We start from the raw sequence: 17,659 nt of genomic DNA, 5'->3' as shown, positions 1-17,659 counted from the left end.
GAGTTACATCAAGTCACTGCAAAAAGAAGCGTGGCCAAACTTCAGTGAACTCCAGCTGTGGACTTCATCCCTTTCCTGGAGGTCACCAGGGTCAGAAAAAAGTGTGGAAGGAGTTACAGTGAGTCCTGTTACCCAGCACCTTTCACCTGCTGCCTTGGCTTCTAGGAGCAATGGGAAGCCCAGGTGACTTGTCTTTGTATTAGCTGTTTAAAATCTCAGGAGTGGGCCTAGAGAAACCACTCTGTAGTTAAGAGCACTGGCTGCTCTTCCAGAGGACCCAGTTTCAATTTCCAGCACCCACGTGGCAGCTAACAACCATCCAGAACTCCAATCTAAGGGGATCTGATGCCCTCTTCTGGCCTCTTCAGGTACTGCACATACATGGTGCATAGCCATACACACAGCAGAACATCCATACACATAAAAATACATTTTAAAAAATCTCAGGAAGAATAAATGGCCTGATTCTCAGGCATCAGTTCTTTTAGGCTGTTGCAGAACTTAATGTATTTTGTCATTTAGAATCAGATATTTTATAAGATTTTGAGTCTTCTATAAGATTTTATAAGATTTAAGGATATGATTTTGAACACATTTTACAAGGGTTAGTTCCAAGAATGATTTTTCTTTTTCTTTTTGTTATGTTATAATTGATATCATCTTTGGGGATGAGAGATAACCAATGTTCTCAGAGTAACATTCAAAACACTGCCATAAAATATATTCTACTTGTCTGTCTTAAGTCTCTACCTGTGAAGACACACTGTACCCTGAGGAACATTATTATTGTTTGTCTCAGTAATCAAAACAGGCAAGGAAAGGTACCCCAGTTATGTGAGTATTCCTACTGAGAGTATATTTCTACCACATATACAAGACTACTACCAATTTTACTGTAATTAAACTATTTTAATATACTTAGCATTATGTGAGCACTTTCAAATGGTAATTCTGATATTCTTCAAGATCAATTCCCATTCGGTACAGGGCTGCTCTGAAGACAAAGATTTAAAACTCAAACATATTCCTAAAGTGACTTTCAGGATGACATACACATTATGGACGTGTTTTGGAAGTTCTTTGCTTTCAGAATAACAGCACACACTTCCTTTCTATGCTTTTATAGGTTATAGCACTTAGTGGATGTAATTCAGATAAAGGCATTTTCAAAGTTATATGCAGTGTTGTGAAATGTAAATTTGCAGATAGCACAATTTCATACATGCTTCTCTTTCTCATTCTCAGTTTACTGCCTGGACTATATTCTTTAATGTTAGACATTCACTGACAGTAGAGTTTGTCATAGGCTATAAGTACTTTTCCATATAGAAATGGATAATTTTTGTATGGGGGCTATAGAGATTGAGAGAGGGTCTTATGTAACCAAGGCTGGTCTCAAGTTCACTAGCTACATAGTCAAGACTTGACTTGAACTCCTGACCCCAGGCCTTTGTCCCAAGTGTGACGATCATAGACATGTGACTCCATGCCCAGCAACGACAGGGTACATTTTTTGAAGTTGCAAACTAATACATTCTCTAACCTTGAAAATGAAGTTTTAAATGATAAATATTGAATGAAAACTCAGTCACTGTTTGAGCTGTTGGTCCTATACAATAGCCTAAGACTTTCCTACTTAGATAATCTTAAGTTTGGACTACATCTTCTAGTATCTACAATGCTGACTGGGGTTATTGAGATGAATTTTATATGAATGTAGACTACAAACAACAGAAGAAAAACTTAGGTGGCTTCTGGATGTTTTTCCTGCACGTTAGAGGAGAATCATGAAATAGGTATTCTCTTGGCTGGAGGAATGAGGGGAATACTTAATGCCACTTCTAGTAGCGATGACAGCCTTAACTTGTATAAAACATTTATGATGAAATTTGGAGGGGAAAATATAAGCTATTCATTGTCCTTTCCACAACCACAACGTGGAAATCAAATTAGAAACACATTCTGAGAGTCCCGATAGACATCTTGGCAGTTTTCTCTCTTTCCTGGCTACTCTCCTGCTCCTGTGTCTGATGTATTCCTGGATTGATTCTACAATAGCGAGGCTGCTATGAGTGTGTGGTTGCTGGCAGCAGCCTCGTGCTTATATACCCACAGCTGGTCTAAGCAGACTATCAGACCAAGTTAAATTACAAGTTCCTTTAAGAAAGTAGATGTGATCTCTGTGCTTGGCTCAGAATTAAGTGTGTGGTAGTTCATAAATACTACATGATGGTGGTGATGGTGCACACAGTGGCTCAATGCCAACCTCTCCCAACATCACTGGGGCTTCCTGACATGAACTCCAGACCTCCTAAGAGGCCAGCCACATCGTTTCCATAGTTACAACTTTCTTCTAAAGTAGTTTTGATCTCAGAAGGACTCTCCAAAGCGGCCCAGGATGGAAAGATGCATCGAAGAAACACAGCAGAGAGTGAAAAACACTGAAGACTGGGGCGTGGATGAACAAAGACTTGCAAACAAGCCTCTCAAGAGGGTCCTGGGTTTTGCTTGCTTAGTTGTAACAAACAGCTTGCACCAAAACAATAAAGCCAGGGTAAGAGTTATATACAAGAAAGGCAGGTTAACTCAGCGGTAGCAGGGCAGGTTCTCACTATTCCTCTTTTTCCTTTCTTGAATGGAGGTGGCACTGACTCACCTGCTTAGCAGTTCTGGCTGAGACAGATTTGAAAAACACTGGGAGACAGGCATGATCTAAAGCACTCAGGACTGTCAGCCCGGCATTAGCATGACCTAAGGAGCTTAAAGAAGAGACTCACTTCATCTCCAGGAGGAGTCAGCCACTCAAAACTGCAGCCAGGACCTCAAACCACTGCAATAAAAGTCGGCAATATCTGTTGTCTACGATGCTCCATATTCCACTTCACTGATTGCTAATTATGTGTCTTGCCTATTTTCTCTCTCTTTTTTTTTCTCCCTGCCTGTCGTTTCCAAAGATAAGCAAAAGAATTTTCCTTGCTCTAAGGTAGGGCAAGATGGGACAAGAGCTGGCTAACATCACCTGGGTGTGCCTGATTTTGTATGAAGTAAACATAAGAGTGATTTTTTTTTTTTTGATTCATTAAGATGGCTAAAGACATTTTGAACAACTGGAATACCTTTTTATTCCTCAAGGCCCTTGACTCTTTACAAACACACTGACACAAAACTGCTCTGTTTGTCTTACTAGAAAACAGCCAAAGGACTCTGGACTTTTGGGTAGGTGTTCGATATCTTTTATAAAATGATACCCCTGAATAAAATTGCTTAATCGTACATTTTTGAACCTATCACTATACAATAAAGTAAGTTCTCTGGAAAGTACACTTCTTCATAATATAAAGACCAGATGTGAACTTATGAGTAGGACAGTCTTTAATCTTTCCTTCTCAGCTTTTCAGAGGGGAAAAAAATCCTACCTCCTGATGCTTTCTTGATTTAGTCCAGGATTGTAAACAATGCTAATGCATTCACCAATAAGTAATAACCAATAAGTCAACCAGTACCTCCTCAGCACATGTATAATATATCTCTACATATCATCTCCCAAAACATGGATCTACAAAACACGCAGAACACTTTTTGTCCAAAATTAGTTTTAATTAAGCAGTATAGCACGGACGATCGGGAATATGCAGCATTATAAAAGAGCGCCCCCCTCCCGGGAAATGGTAGCTGTTGGGTGGAATATGAGCTGTGGCTCGTACAGCGAGGCTTTCTGCAGGGCTGTCCTCCATGGAGGTCTCGGGCCTCTCCATCCACTTCAGGAATACATGGTCAGCTGCAGCCATTCTCGGATGGACACCTGAATCAGGCCGTCCGCATCCCGATCCAGAGACTTGAAAGCGCGGAACATGGCATCCAGTCGGACCAGGCAGCAGATGAAGTTGTTGAAATCCATACTGCCGTCCTCATCAGCGTACCGACGGACAATCATTAGGTAAAGCTGCTCATTTAGCTGGAAGCCTGCAGCCTGCACGGCACTGCGCAGCTGGGAGCTTCTGAGAGAGCCAGAATGGTTACTGTCATGCTGCTTAAAAACACACTGCCATTTCTTGATGTTGTTCCACAGGTACTTAAACTCCTCAAAGCCCAGCTTCCCTGTCGTGTCACTGTCCATGACGGACACAATGCTCCTGCAGGTGTCAAGGCTGAAGCCATCGGTCTTCAGATCCTTGTGCTTGGAAAGGACTTTGTTGAGAATATTCATCAGGTCCTTGGCACCCACCTCCATGTCGGGTCCAGCCAGTTGTGCAAACTGGTGCCGGAACCGCCTGACTTCCTCACTTTCCGAGGCCTCTACGGTGGTAAAATGCTGCTGCTGCGGCGGAGGCGGCTCGGGGGTATACTGAGCAGCAGCAGCCTCGCTGATAAAATTGACGATTCCTCCAATGATCCCTCCGATGTTGCCTCCGCCTCCTCTCCCCTGAGCACCTCCTCCAAGAAGGCCTCCAAGAGCCCCCCCAAGACCCCGATCTGCCCCTTCCAGGATCGCCTTTGCCAGAAACATGCCTGCAGGTTAACGAGCAGGTGTGAAAGCAGCTAAAATCCTGGAGATGGTTTGGAGAACTGCAAAAGCCTCAGAGTCGCTAGCACACATGTGGAAGAACTGGCTTTTCTGTGCCTGCTTAAGACTGCACCACACCCATGAGGAGATGTTTCATCGCCAACCAAAGTTGCTGAGTTCCGCTGGGTCCTAGCACCAGCCACATTTTCATAGGCCTCAATGAAGTTATTTTTCCATGTCTTTAGATAGTCCATATTCGAATACTATTTTAAATAGAAAATATAAAACTACAAATTTCCATGGCATTGCGTTTCTATGGCATTTTTATTAGCACCCAAAATAGGACATGAATTTTCCTCAAAGAAGGTGAGTGACTCGAATCAACAACTTCTTAACCAAGGAATATTTACTTAGGAGTTGAACTGAAGAATTCTTGGGCATTTGATACAGATGTTCTCCTTCCTTTAAGGTTTCCAGAATCCAGTTCTTAAGAACAACTTGGTAGAGGCGTCTTCTTCAGCCAAGGTCTCTAGATCCTTCCCTCAGAAGTTTGGTCTGGAGGTTGGCTGTGGGATCCATAATTAATATTTTTGGAACCTTTTGAAACTAATATGTATGCAAAAAGTATACTATATACGTATATGTATCTATGGACCGCTTGGTGCTAGAGTCACAGGCAGCTGTGCTGGGGTGTGTGTGTCAGGTGAATTCATTCTCCAGAGCACATTCAGAGCACACTCCCCAGTCCATAGTGTTAATTCTTGTTTAAATGTTTGAAGGAATTCACCAGTGAAACCATATGGACCTGGGCCTTTCTAAGCTACAGACTCAGGTCCAAATTTAACTTTGGGACTAGAGGGATGGCTCAGCAGTTAAGAGCACATACTGTTCCTGCAGAGAACCAAGTTTGGTTCCCATCACCCATATCAGGCAACAGTCTCCTTTAACTCCAGCCTCTGGGGGTCTGATACCCATGTCTGGCCTCTGTGGGCACGGCAGGCATATGCACATGCACACACACACACACACACACACACACACACACACACACGCACACACACAGAGTTACAAATCAACTAAATTCTTAGAGAAAAAAGACGAAGAGCTTTTACAGCTTTCCTGAGTCTTCATGATCCAGGAATGGCAGGCTGAGTATGTGTGAGAATCTCTCCACTCGTCTAAGTTATCCAGATGGGTGGTGCATAGTTGCTCATAGCACTAATTATTATTTCTGTAAAATTAGCACTTATGATACTCCTATGATTTCCATTAATTTGTCTAGCTTCCTCGTCTGTTTTTTTTTTTTCTTCAATGTTGCATTTGTGAGATTTGATTATATATTTTAACAAGCATGTTCTGAAGTCAGCGTGTGATAGGTAGGTCTCAGACAATACTCTGATAAAGCCTACCTTGGATGTGTTCCATTTGAATCCAAGTCCTCCATGGGTCTTTGGGAGTTCTAGTGGTGAATGCAGAGGAAGACGGCTAGGACTCAGTGGCGAGATTACGAGGCCTCTTAAAACTAGGGCGACAGTTCAGTTAGTAAAGTGTTTGTGGACTGAACACAGGGACCATGTAAAAACCCAGGTGCCACAGCACACACCTGTAAGCCCTGGGCAGGTGGTGAAATGGGATCCCTGGGCTTGCTGCCAACCAGTCTGGCCGAATCAGTGAGTTTCCGGTTCAGTGAGAGACACTGCCTCAAAAAGGAGAGAGTAATTTAGGAAGACATTGGCATCTACCTCTGGCCTCTACATGTACACACACTCACATAGTCGTACAATCACAGTTACACAGTCACACACACACACACACACACGATTATTTTATTGCTTAGTAATTATTTTATTACTTATTGCAAATCTGAAAAGTGATGATAAGAATATCTTCCCTATTTGCTTTACAATGGTTCAACCTAATTTTGTATGTATTAGGACATGGGCTACTAGGTGGTTAGGATAGAAAGGTAAATAAAATAGGATTGTTGTGCTCAAAGTCAAGTAGATCATAAGGACTGACGATACGTATAAGCTTGTGTTCATTTGCATATGTCTATCTTTAACACTAAACAATTAAGATTTCATAGATCATAGTTTGGTGTTAAGATTTCATAAAATTCCTCTGGAAGACAAAAACATATCCCACATAAAGAAAAACTCAGAAAAGTTAGCACCTCTTGAAGGTCATTCAGGTAACATGCTTTATATTGTATTACCAAGCTAGCAAAGTCACCGAAAAGAACATAACGAACTCTGCTGAGACAAAGGAAAGGGAGCATTTACTCCAGAAGAGGTGATGTGTACGTCTGACTACAGGTGCAGTCATCCTCCAAATGTGCAATGATACAAAAGGACAGTGAAGAAGAAACAGAAGGACCCAAGGATGCGGGGTACTCAAGAGGCAGTAATGGCACAGTGTGATGAGGCTCTGTTTAAAGAGAGAAAATGATGAGATAGCAACAAAGCAGGACTGGACTGGAAAGGATTTGGGACTACCATGTACTAGGGTCCACCTCACAACCTGCTGCAGAACCACCCATAGCTCAAAGTGAAATCAAAAGGAGAAGAGATGTGAAATTACCGTGAAACTGGACAAATCTAGAACAACAAATGGGCTAGCTATTTAGAAGAGAACGGGAACAGAAAAATCTCAGTCTCTCCCTCTCTTCTGATATATCTACACAGCCCAAGAAGACCTTGTAATTTCAATCCTCCTGTTCCAGCTCTGGAATGCTTGGATTACAGGTATATGCCACTAAACCCAACTAACAGTATCACTTTTTCCCTTTTTTTAGGTCATGGGAACAATGTCTTCAATATCCTGTCTATTTCAGCCATATCCAATAGCTGACTGGCTTTATTTCTTAGGGGCACAATGAAATTACTTCTATGAACACCAAAGGACAAATGTCATCCTTTACTGTGTAGGGAAAAGTACCCACAAATTACTGCCTTCCTTCACTGTGTCTCACACAGACTTAAATCTATTCATGAAGCTTCTTTAAGAGGAAAATCCATGGCTTTGTTTTTCCATTTTTAATTTAATTTTATGTGCATGGGTGCTTTATTTGTATGCATGTCTTTGTACACATGCATGCAGTGCCCCTGGAAGCCAGAAGAGGGTGTCAGATCTCCTAACTGGAATTACAGTTGTGGGCCACCCTGTGGGTGCTGGGAATCAACCATCAGTCTTCCAGAAGAATAGCCAGTGCTCTGAACCACTGGGCCTTCTTTCTAGATTTTTTAATGTTTCAAATTAACTTGATAGCAGTTAGTATCATATACAGTGCACCTCATCTTACATGTGGTTTTGTTATTTTGTTACATTTTAAATTCCAATAATTTATTTTCTATAAAGAAGGAGGGTATTTGGCTAACAGTTTGTCATAGATCATCACATGATCAAATGTTGTTATTAGATGAAAAAGTCTCTTCTTTAATGGCCCATTTAATCTTCTATGGTTATTTATTAGAACATCTATAACAACCTGAGTTGCTATCTGGGAGGAAAAACCACTGCTAAAACCTGGATGAAAAGGACAGACCAGCCCACACCTAATGGAAAATTTAGCCCCAATTTGGAAGAAAGAGTTACTGAACTTAAGAGATAAACAATGATACATGAACACTATTAGAATATTATTCCTAATAGCCCAAAGTGAAAACAACCTGAATATCTACCAACTGGTAAATGAATGTCTGATACAAAGAAATACTAATCAAAACCAAAATGAAATTAATCATTGATGCATACTACATGGATGAATCTCAAAGCATGTTAACTAAAGAAGCCAGACACACGGAACTACATGTTATGGCATTTCAATTACTCAAAATGTCCAGAAAACCCAAATGTATAAAGATAGGAAGCAGATTAGTGGCAGCCACCTAGGTTCTAGGAAAGAAGCATGTGACAAAAATATTATACAGTCAGTGACACAAGTCATCATATGAGGTTGACAGAGATGTGCTAATACTGATTGATGGTGATGGATGCATAGCTTGGCAAATAAACTGAGGGGAAAACTTGTATTCTTAAAGTAAGTGAATAAAATGATTTGTAAAACACATCTTAAGAAAGTAATTTTTTTTAATCTACAGTAACAGTTTATAGCAAAAAAAAAATATTAAATTGTTTGGTTTCCATGGTGCAATTAGCTAGCTTGGTGGCTATGACATGGAACTTCCTCTCTTGGTCTAGCTGCTTACCACAAAATAAAGAGAATGGGCAATTAATTTGATGCCAAAGGCCTCAGGTTCTAGAGTTGTGTGTGTCTGGATTTTTGTTTGTTATTGGTTTTTTTGTTTGCTTGTTTTTTGTTTGTCAAGACAGGTTTCTCTATGTAGCCCTGGCTATAGACCGGATTGACCTTGAACTCACAAAGATCTGCCTGCCTCTGCCTCCTGAGTGCTGGGATTAAAGGCGTGCACCACCACTGCCCAGCATGTGTCTGGATTTTCATGTGTCTTGTAATAGTGACAGCAGCCGCATTCTTGAGTTCTGTTTCCTTCTGGTATTTGTACCTCTTTCTGATATATATAATTATCTCTATCTTGAACCTGGTTATATTAATGTTACTTACACCTAATCCTATGTTTACATGCTGCCTCGTTTTCAAAAGTATTCCTGATTACAACCTACTAAGCACATTACTCCTCTAAAGAGGACCTCAAGGTCACAGGAAGGGTTGAGTCCACACTAACTGAGGACTCCCAACTCCCATCTCAGAGGAAGACTTTCTGTCAGGTGAGGTTTTAGCTGCTTCAACATGAAGTAGAGTAGACAGTCTGAACTTGTCAATCATTTGTTGATCAAAATGTCAGGTTGGATGACATCAAAAGCTTTCCTAGACTCTATGTAGACAGTATCAATTTTTTCACTATGCTGGACTCTTGCTCTGCCCAGTGTCGGGGAACGGGTTGAACACAATCTTTTCTTTACAAAGCCTGCTCTTTGCTCCCCTCTGCTCTCAAGGGAAGCCAGCAATTGCTCACTTGCTCCAGTGAAAAAGTTTGGATTGTTTCAGCCTCTCTTCTGTTTCCTCTACTAATCTCCCAGGTACCCAAGCATTAAGAAGGGAAAGGATATAATTCTTATGTCCAGATACATATTTATAATATAATAACACTCATAGAAAAATATTATGATGGATGAGATGAGAGAGCCAAGTCAACCTAGGAATTGGAAAGAAATGCTCAGATAGAGGACTGCCAAACTTTCAAGACAACTGAGTAGAAAAGTTCACCTATCCCACACATAAGTAATAGCCTTTTTCCTCAAACGATGTCATGTCAGTTATGAAGTGAGTTTCACAGAGCAAGGTCTGAAAAACTGGACTTGAAATCAAGATGAGCTCTTCTCACATGAACTATCAAACACTATATTACTTAATCAAAACTGCCATGGAATTAACAAGATGGGAATTGTCTAGTCTCTCTACAGACATTGAAGGTAAAATCCCTGTACTATGCACAGCACCTCGCTTCTAAAAACAAGTGCAAGCCAGTATGTTTGTTATTATTGGCACTCACGACTTGTACTTGGACTCACATCAAGAACAGGGTAGATGGGAAGAACTTGGAATAAAGAAATACATTCATTCTACAGAATGAAACAGTAATACAAGATCTACAGGAGTTTACAATAGCCAGAAAGGCTGGTTTGCCAGAGTGCTAAAGTATACATAAATCCTTCCTGGATCATACTTAAACAAAGGACATACTGCTGCCAGAAGAGCTCAGTACTAAACAGCAGAAATGGAAATACGACACTTTTCAATGTGTTTTAAAGAAGGGAAATAGTAACCATACAGTCCTACTAGTCAATGGTTTGTGTACAGAATAGTACTGGTTAGTAAGATACGGAGCTCAGGTCAGACTATACCAGAGGAAGTAGAAATCAAGTTCTTCACTCTTTTCTTGTGTCTGTGAAGACTGTTGATATACTACTACTTCAGACTAGGGAAGGAGGGCTGGAGAGATGGCTCAGAGTTTAAGAGTGCTGACTGCTCTTCCAGAGGACCTTGTTTTAACTCTTAGCACCCACCGGGTGGCTCACAGCCATCTGTAACTCTAGCTCCAGAGGATCTGATGCCCTCTTCTGGCCTCTGTGTGCACCAGGCATACATGTGGTACAAGGACATACATGCAAGAAAAACACCCTTACACATAAAAAAACAAAACAAAACATTTTTTTTAAGTGTAGGAGGAGATTTACAAAAGGTGTTTGCAGAGGATGGAATGAACACTGTTGTTATGGTACTGGCAAGACATAGCTGTGTCTATAGAAATGACTGCCCCATAATTGTTCCTGATTTAGCTAGTATTATTTCTAGATCTCTAGATCTCTTCAAATGCTCTTAAGTTCCCTCAAATGTGCTAGCAAATAATTCAGTACTTAACTTGAATTATTAGCATAAAAATATTGAGATGCCAATGTTCTAAAGTACTGTCTCAGACTTATCTGGACACTTAACTAATTTTCCAATTAACCTTTGACATGAAGAATTCAGTAAATACTCATGAGTATAAACAAGCTCAATTAAAGCCAAAGATAAGAAGAGTCTTTTGCTTTTGTCCCTCAGAGAGATGGGACCTTGCCAAAGGAAACTACTCCAAACTAATCAACAATGACATGCCACCTCTGGAACCTTTAAGTTGTCTACAATCAAATACCTGAGAAGCTAAAGAACACACTACTAATAGCATTTTTAGGACAAATTGATAAAATAATTATGCAGCTCTTATAGATTAGGCAAGAATGCAGCTGGGAAGACAGAGTCTTAGGGAACCTGAGAAGGAAAAAGAGGGCAAAGAGACATGTAAAGGGGCTGGGGGTTCCACTCCAGAATCTACGGCTGCTAAGAGATCTCCAGGAACACCCAGCCCTCATTAAACTTTAAATTTACTACACAGCTACTGAGAGGAACACATTTGGAGTTGCTGGACCTCCTTGCTCTCCCATCAAATATTCCTAAGCCCAATCACTTCACTAGACTGAGGAAACAGGCCTGGTATGTGTGAGTGTGTGCACAAGGTGTGGTAACAATTACACAACTCAGCTTTTCAAAGCATAGAAAATCTTCACAGGCACAGACATGCAGCTGCATTAAACAGAGAGAGAGAGAGAGAGAGAGAGAGAGAGAGAGAGAGAGAGAGAGAGAGAGACTGAGGCGCAGAGACAGAGACAGAGGGATGGGAGGGTGGACAGACAGACAGACAGACAGAATATCTAATACATTAGTCATTAATTCTCTACACTATTTTCTTTTTCAATATGTGGCAGGCAGAAGAGCAGCTTATGGTCTACATGGAAAGCTAAGTGCAGAGAAAAACATTTATAGCTGCAAGGGTGAGTGAAATCTGTCTATATTCTATGAATTCCTTCCTCAGCTTTGGCATCTCTGCAGCTGTACCTGCTTCTAGTTCTGATTTAGTCTTTAGCTCCTTGAATACACCACAACACCCCAGATGAGTCCTGGGCCAGCGTCCATTTCCTTCTCTCTTCTTTCAAGACATCAGTGTAGGAAAACTTCTGCCATCTCACATCACCACTTTGCAAACCTGAAGCTCTGTAGCCCATCACTACCTGGAGTTCCTTGCATTCATTTTAATTGCACATATGGCTTCAATTATGGGACCTGCCCTATTTCCTTTTATTTTTAGTATAAAATTGAGTGCTGTGTAAAGTGACATTTTGAATTCATTTTACTAATGTGTCATAAACATTTTACTATATTATGAATAGATTTTCAAAATCACTAATATCCTAATGACTTTTTATGTATCATTAACTTTATTGTCCAAGGAGTAAGTCCTCAGGTAAATCAATAAGAGGAGATCAGAAGTCAGTGCCTATAGCACTAAGGAAGACTGCGAGACAGGGTGGAAACGACCTACCAAGCAAAGGCAGGACAGCTAACCAGGAGGCTGATGTGTTACACTGTTTAGTGAGGGCAAACAGAATGCAAGCATATATGAAGAATGCAGGAATAGGTAGAGCAAAATAAAACACACTGCTTAAGGAGCCGAGGAGGAAGATCTCATGTTTGCATTAGCAACACGGTGTGTTCCACACCACAAAAGGAAATGAATGCCAGTTCTCATCAGAAAGAGAAATAAATGAATAAATAAATAAGTAGAAACCATGACACCTACTAAAATAGTCCATGGAGAAATGTGATTGGCAAAAACAGGCTACAGTTCTCACCAGGATTCTTATGCTACAGTTCTCACCAGTAAGTATCCTTATGCTACAGTTCTCACCAGTATCCTTATGTTACAGTTCTCACCAGTAAGTATCCTTATGTTACAGTTCTCACCAGTAAGTATCCTTATGTTACAGTTCTCACCAGTAAGTATCCTTATGTTACAGTTCTCACCAGTATCCTTATGTTACAGTTCTCACCAGTATCCTTATGTTACAGTTCTCACCAGTAAGTATCCTTATGTTACAGTTCTCACCAGTATCCTTATGTTACAGTTCTCACCAGTAAGTATCCTTATGCTACAGTTCTCACCAGTAAGTATCCTTATGTTACAGTTCTCACCAGTAAGTATCCTTATGTTACAGTTCTCACCAGTATCCTTATGTTACAGTTCTCACCAGTATCCTTATGTTACAGTTCTCACCAGTATCCTTATGCTACAGTTCTCACCAGTATCCTTATGCTACAGTTCTCACCAGTATCCTTATGCTACAGTTCTCACCAGTATCCTTATGCTACAGTTCTCACCAGTAAGTATCCTTATGTTACAGTTCTCACCAGTATCCTTATGCTACAGTTCTCACCAGTAAGTATCCTTATGTTATAGTTCTCACCAGTAAGTATCCTTATGTTATAGTTCTCACCAGTAAGTATCCTTATGCTACAGTTCTCACCAGTATCCTTATGCTACAGTTCTCACCAGTATCCTTATGCTACAGTTCTCACCAGTATCCTTATGCTACAGTTCTCACCAGTATCCTTATGCTACAGTTCTCACCAGTAAGTATCCTTATGTTACAGTTCTCACCAGTATCCTTATGCTACAGTTCTCACCAGTAAGTATCCTTATGTTACAGTTCTCACCAGTATCCTTATGCTACAGTTCTCACCAGTAAGTATCCTTATGCTACAGTTCTCACCAGTATCCTTATGCTACAGTTCTCACCAGTATCCTTATGTTAAGTATCCTTATGCCTGGGACCAATTGTCTTCTCTTAGTCAGAGTGACTCAATCTGTCTGACTGGCGGTTATTTTAATCCCTGCTTTTAGCTCCCTTTCTGGCTCCCAAATCTTCCTGTATTTAAATGTGATGTAGAAATAGCACAGGTATTAGCAGGTGTCTCCAGTCAGAAGCCAGGACAATCCTGGAACTGCCAGCTTTGGTAGTCTGACACTGAAATATAGGACAACTTTTACAAATACTATTTTAATGTTGATGAAAAGTTCCAGATGATGGTGTCTAAAGAGGTGCTGTAACTGTCCCCTTTGTCCCTGTTACACACCCTTCCCATCTCCTCATCTCCTTCCCTTATTTGCATGTCGCTGTCACATCCCCTCTGTCAGCACAGAGACTGCAGAGAAACTTCCCTGGAAACAGCTTACATGGATTTGAGCCATAGTGAAAGCTGCTATGGAAATATCACAGGAACAGTGATTATAAAGAGAAAAGCACCTCCTATCTACCAACTTTCATAGCTAATGTTCAATCATTTTTCTCCCTCACCATGAATCTTCATTACACTTTAAGCACACTGTGACATTAATTTGCCGTTTCATGTAGGAGAGCATGCTATTTGAATATTGTAGCAAGCGCAGCAGAGATACAGAGGGGCTCCATACAGAGAAAGGCTGGTGACCCATGTCCCATGTCGTGTTAAAGACTAGTTGATTCTACATGATCACAAAGCACAACATTAGGAAGGTGACCACGCTGAGGGAGTGAGAGGAGAGATAGCTGGGGACGGGAGCGCTTGCTGTCTGTCATCAAGCATAATTCCTTTTGGGAAATACCTTTTTTTGGTGGTGGTAGTTAACTGGGAATTCTAGCAGTAGAGGGAATAAGTCCCCTTCGAGCTCTCTCCCAACTAAACTACAACCCTGGGTAAAATACAAAAACAAACAAGCAAACAAAAAAACCAAACTACACCTGAAAAAAAAATGCTAAAGAAGGATTGGTGAGGAAAGTCACAGCCCAGAGAACAATCTGGAAGCCTGGGAACCATGGAGGCCGAAGATAGGAAGACATGTTTAATTACCCCAACTGGACACAAAGCAAATTTTCCTCACTAGAGAAATAGATAGAGGGAACAAATTATTGCTACATTTAACCCAGTGGCTGAATAGTAAATACATTATACTCTGTGAAAGAAACCATAACCGGGACTTTAGTACTATATGGTCCCACTTATATGGAGTCTTGAAAATGCATAATGAGCAGGATGGACAGCAGATGAATGATTAAAGGAATGAAAGGTGGGGGAGGGCTTAATTACAAATGGATAGCTACAAAAAGACATTATTATTTTTGTCTTTTTACACTATAAATGTTAAGATTGTAACAGGCTTCTATACATGTGCTAACTTGGAACTATAACCAAAAAGAGTTCATTTTAACACTTCATACACTAAATAACTCTTTAAAGAAACTCTGAAATCTTGATAAATTTTTCTAAAGAAACTCTACTGATGAGTCAGTTAACTAGTTGCATAAACTTACATATTCATAAACAGTGAAGTGTTTAGATGAATTCTCTCAGGCAATTTCATTTGGTCTTCATACATTTTGAGGCAGTCCAGAAATGTTCAGAATATCACTACCACCCATGCCACCAATGTGCAAATTCTACATACGTTTAAAAATTCTTCCCAATTACACAAACATTTCCAACCCTACACTGCAGACGTGACTATATAGTCCATTTTCACTTCTGAACTGATGTTTAAATTAATACACACTACTTCCAGTTGCACTACATATATTCACAGCTATGTTTAGTATTCACACTGAGGGGGATCAATTCGTGACATTAATCGACAGTGGTTCTTCTCACACTGGCCTGAGGCATTTGTCAGTGTCTGCCTTGAGGTCTGTAGGAACTGGCTGAGTAAAATGCTCAAGATAAATTTTAACATACCCTGTCAAAGAGGGCAAAGAGTTGTCTCAAGACATCTGAAACAGGCAACTTCAAGTAGTCTGCGAACTCTTCAATCCCAATCCTGCCTCCTTTGGAGGAACTGGCAATAGACGCGTATTCGTCCAAGTGCTTACGGATGCCGTCCCAGTCTAATCTACACAGAGGAGAGCAAGTACACGATCAGTTTCTCTAAGCCACATGTGCATTTTATGACTGTTATCTTATTGATTTGTCTAAGGGAAAATACTTTATGTTAAATTTAAAAAGGAAGTGAAAATAGGTATTTAAGAGAACATATCAAACATGTATGTGACCATTTAAAATTTAAAAGTGTATCAATAAGTGACAAGAAAAAAACTCCAAATATTGGAAGGAAAGACAAGCAAATACAAGCAGTGCGGTGGACCAGCAAGTGACCCAAGAACTTTAACCTGACAGTATCTGGAAAGGCAACAGCTGCCTAGTGAGTTGTTACAAAAGAAAGTATAGATTCTTCTTTCAAGTTTTCAAGACGGTAATTCACAGTTCACAAAATGTTAGAATCGGGTGATTCACTAAACTATACACATTTCCTCTGATATTAGCTGTTAAAAGTCAGAATGATAAAATCGTGGCAAGTACACTATGCTTTTACCACCTCTTTGCTGTGAAGAATTAAATATGTGATCTAGCAGACACTTCCACAAACAATTTCAACGACTATTATCACTTTTCAAATCCACAGAATATCATGGACATAGCGCTAATACAAAAGCAACATTTTATTGTCATTTGGAGGACAAAAATAGTATTTTTATATAATTTATTAAAATACATTTCCATATCAAACTTTGAAAGAAGAACTAGCTTTACAGCAATTGCCTAGGGAGGATGCCAGCATCTATCAGGTCAATAAATTCTGCAAATTCCTAGTAAGAATAGGAATAGAATTAACTAAAATTAAAGAAGGATGTGAGGGTCATACTTGTACCCCAGACAGCCAAATTAGTATGACCAAATGGTTCAAATTACATCATAAATGCTGGAAGAAAAAAAAAAGTGTGTGAAGACGGGGCAGTTTGCTGCCAAGATGGCTCATCAGGTAAAGGTGCTTGCCATCAAGCCTGAGGACCTGAGTTCAACCTCTGGTTGGTGGAGATCATGTTGGGAAGCAAATTAATTGACTCCTGCAAGTTGTCTTCTAACTTCCACACATGCGTTCGGGCATGAATGTGTCTGTGTGTGCACATATATTTTGAAATATACTTACTTCAGTTTCCGGCTAATCTTAGTAAATTCTACCAAGCCAGCTTCCATGGGCAATGTCAGCTGTCCTGCTGAGATCATCAGCCGGCAGTCTTCGTAGGTGTGGTCCGTTACTGGTATTGCCAAAGCTCTGAAAGCAATGAGGAGAGAGCATTCAAAGAAGCACCCATGATTTTCTACTCGTCCTGAGCTGGTGAGCAGGCAGTAGTGACCAGAAAGGAATTCATGGCTCCTCACACGATTCTCTGGCTTTGCTCCACTTCCTACTCCTCCTGCCTTTAGGTCTCTGCGCAGCTGAAAATTCATGTTTTGTGTTCTAACTGGAAAAATCAGCAGTAGCATTATCAATCATGCAACATAATAGTTAGTGCTGTGGGGTTTGGTTCTAGGGAACGTAGATTTGAGTCCTACCTGTCACCATCTCACATGACTTTGGGGAAACTGCTTAGTAACACTAACTATTGTATTAGCACTATGTCCACCACAGTCTGGATTTGAAAAGTGGTAACAGTCACTGACTTGCTTGTAGAAGTGTCTATGAGATCACATACTGCTCTCCTGACTTCAGGGTTGAGATGAGCACAATGCTAGACAGTATGAATAAAGGAAATCCACTGTGCTCCTCATCGCTTTTTTTGCCTTTTATATTTTAATACAGGGTCTCAGTGTGCACTCCAGGCTGGCCTTGACATCGCCGTCCCCAGCCTCCTGAGAGCTGAGATGAGCAGGCACATTTCCAAATGGTTATCATTTATTTTCCCACTTAGGTATCATTATAATAAAAAACC

The 17,659-nt window shown here is 40.5% G+C and overlaps 2 protein-coding genes across 2 annotated transcripts in view; both read right to left on the bottom strand.

Moving 5' to 3' along the window:
* The window catches only part of Lpcat2 (lysophosphatidylcholine acyltransferase 2), a 61,864-nt gene that overhangs the window by 10,963 nt on the left and 33,242 nt on the right, over positions 1-17,659 (bottom strand). Inside the window, exons 10-11 of the mRNA XM_036189149.1 lie at positions 16,876-17,001; positions 15,627-15,780 (exon numbers count right to left, since the gene is read on the bottom strand). Of these exons, the coding sequence (XP_036045042.1) occupies positions 15,627-15,780; positions 16,876-17,001 (280 nt within the window). The remainder of the gene's footprint in view (positions 1-15,626; positions 15,781-16,875; positions 17,002-17,659) is intronic.
* Positions 3,585-4,593, bottom strand: Capns2 (calpain small subunit 2). The gene has a single exon (XM_036189150.1). It carries the CDS (start codon positions 4,505-4,507, stop codon positions 3,761-3,763), a length of 747 nt encoding a protein of 248 aa, XP_036045043.1. The 5' UTR covers positions 4,508-4,593; the 3' UTR covers positions 3,585-3,760.

Source organism: Onychomys torridus, chromosome 5 (genome assembly GCF_903995425.1).
Source record: "Onychomys torridus chromosome 5, mOncTor1.1, whole genome shotgun sequence".
Classification (NCBI taxonomy): domain Eukaryota; kingdom Metazoa; phylum Chordata; class Mammalia; order Rodentia; family Cricetidae; genus Onychomys; species Onychomys torridus.
This window is presented reverse-complemented; position numbering and strand designations above follow the sequence as displayed.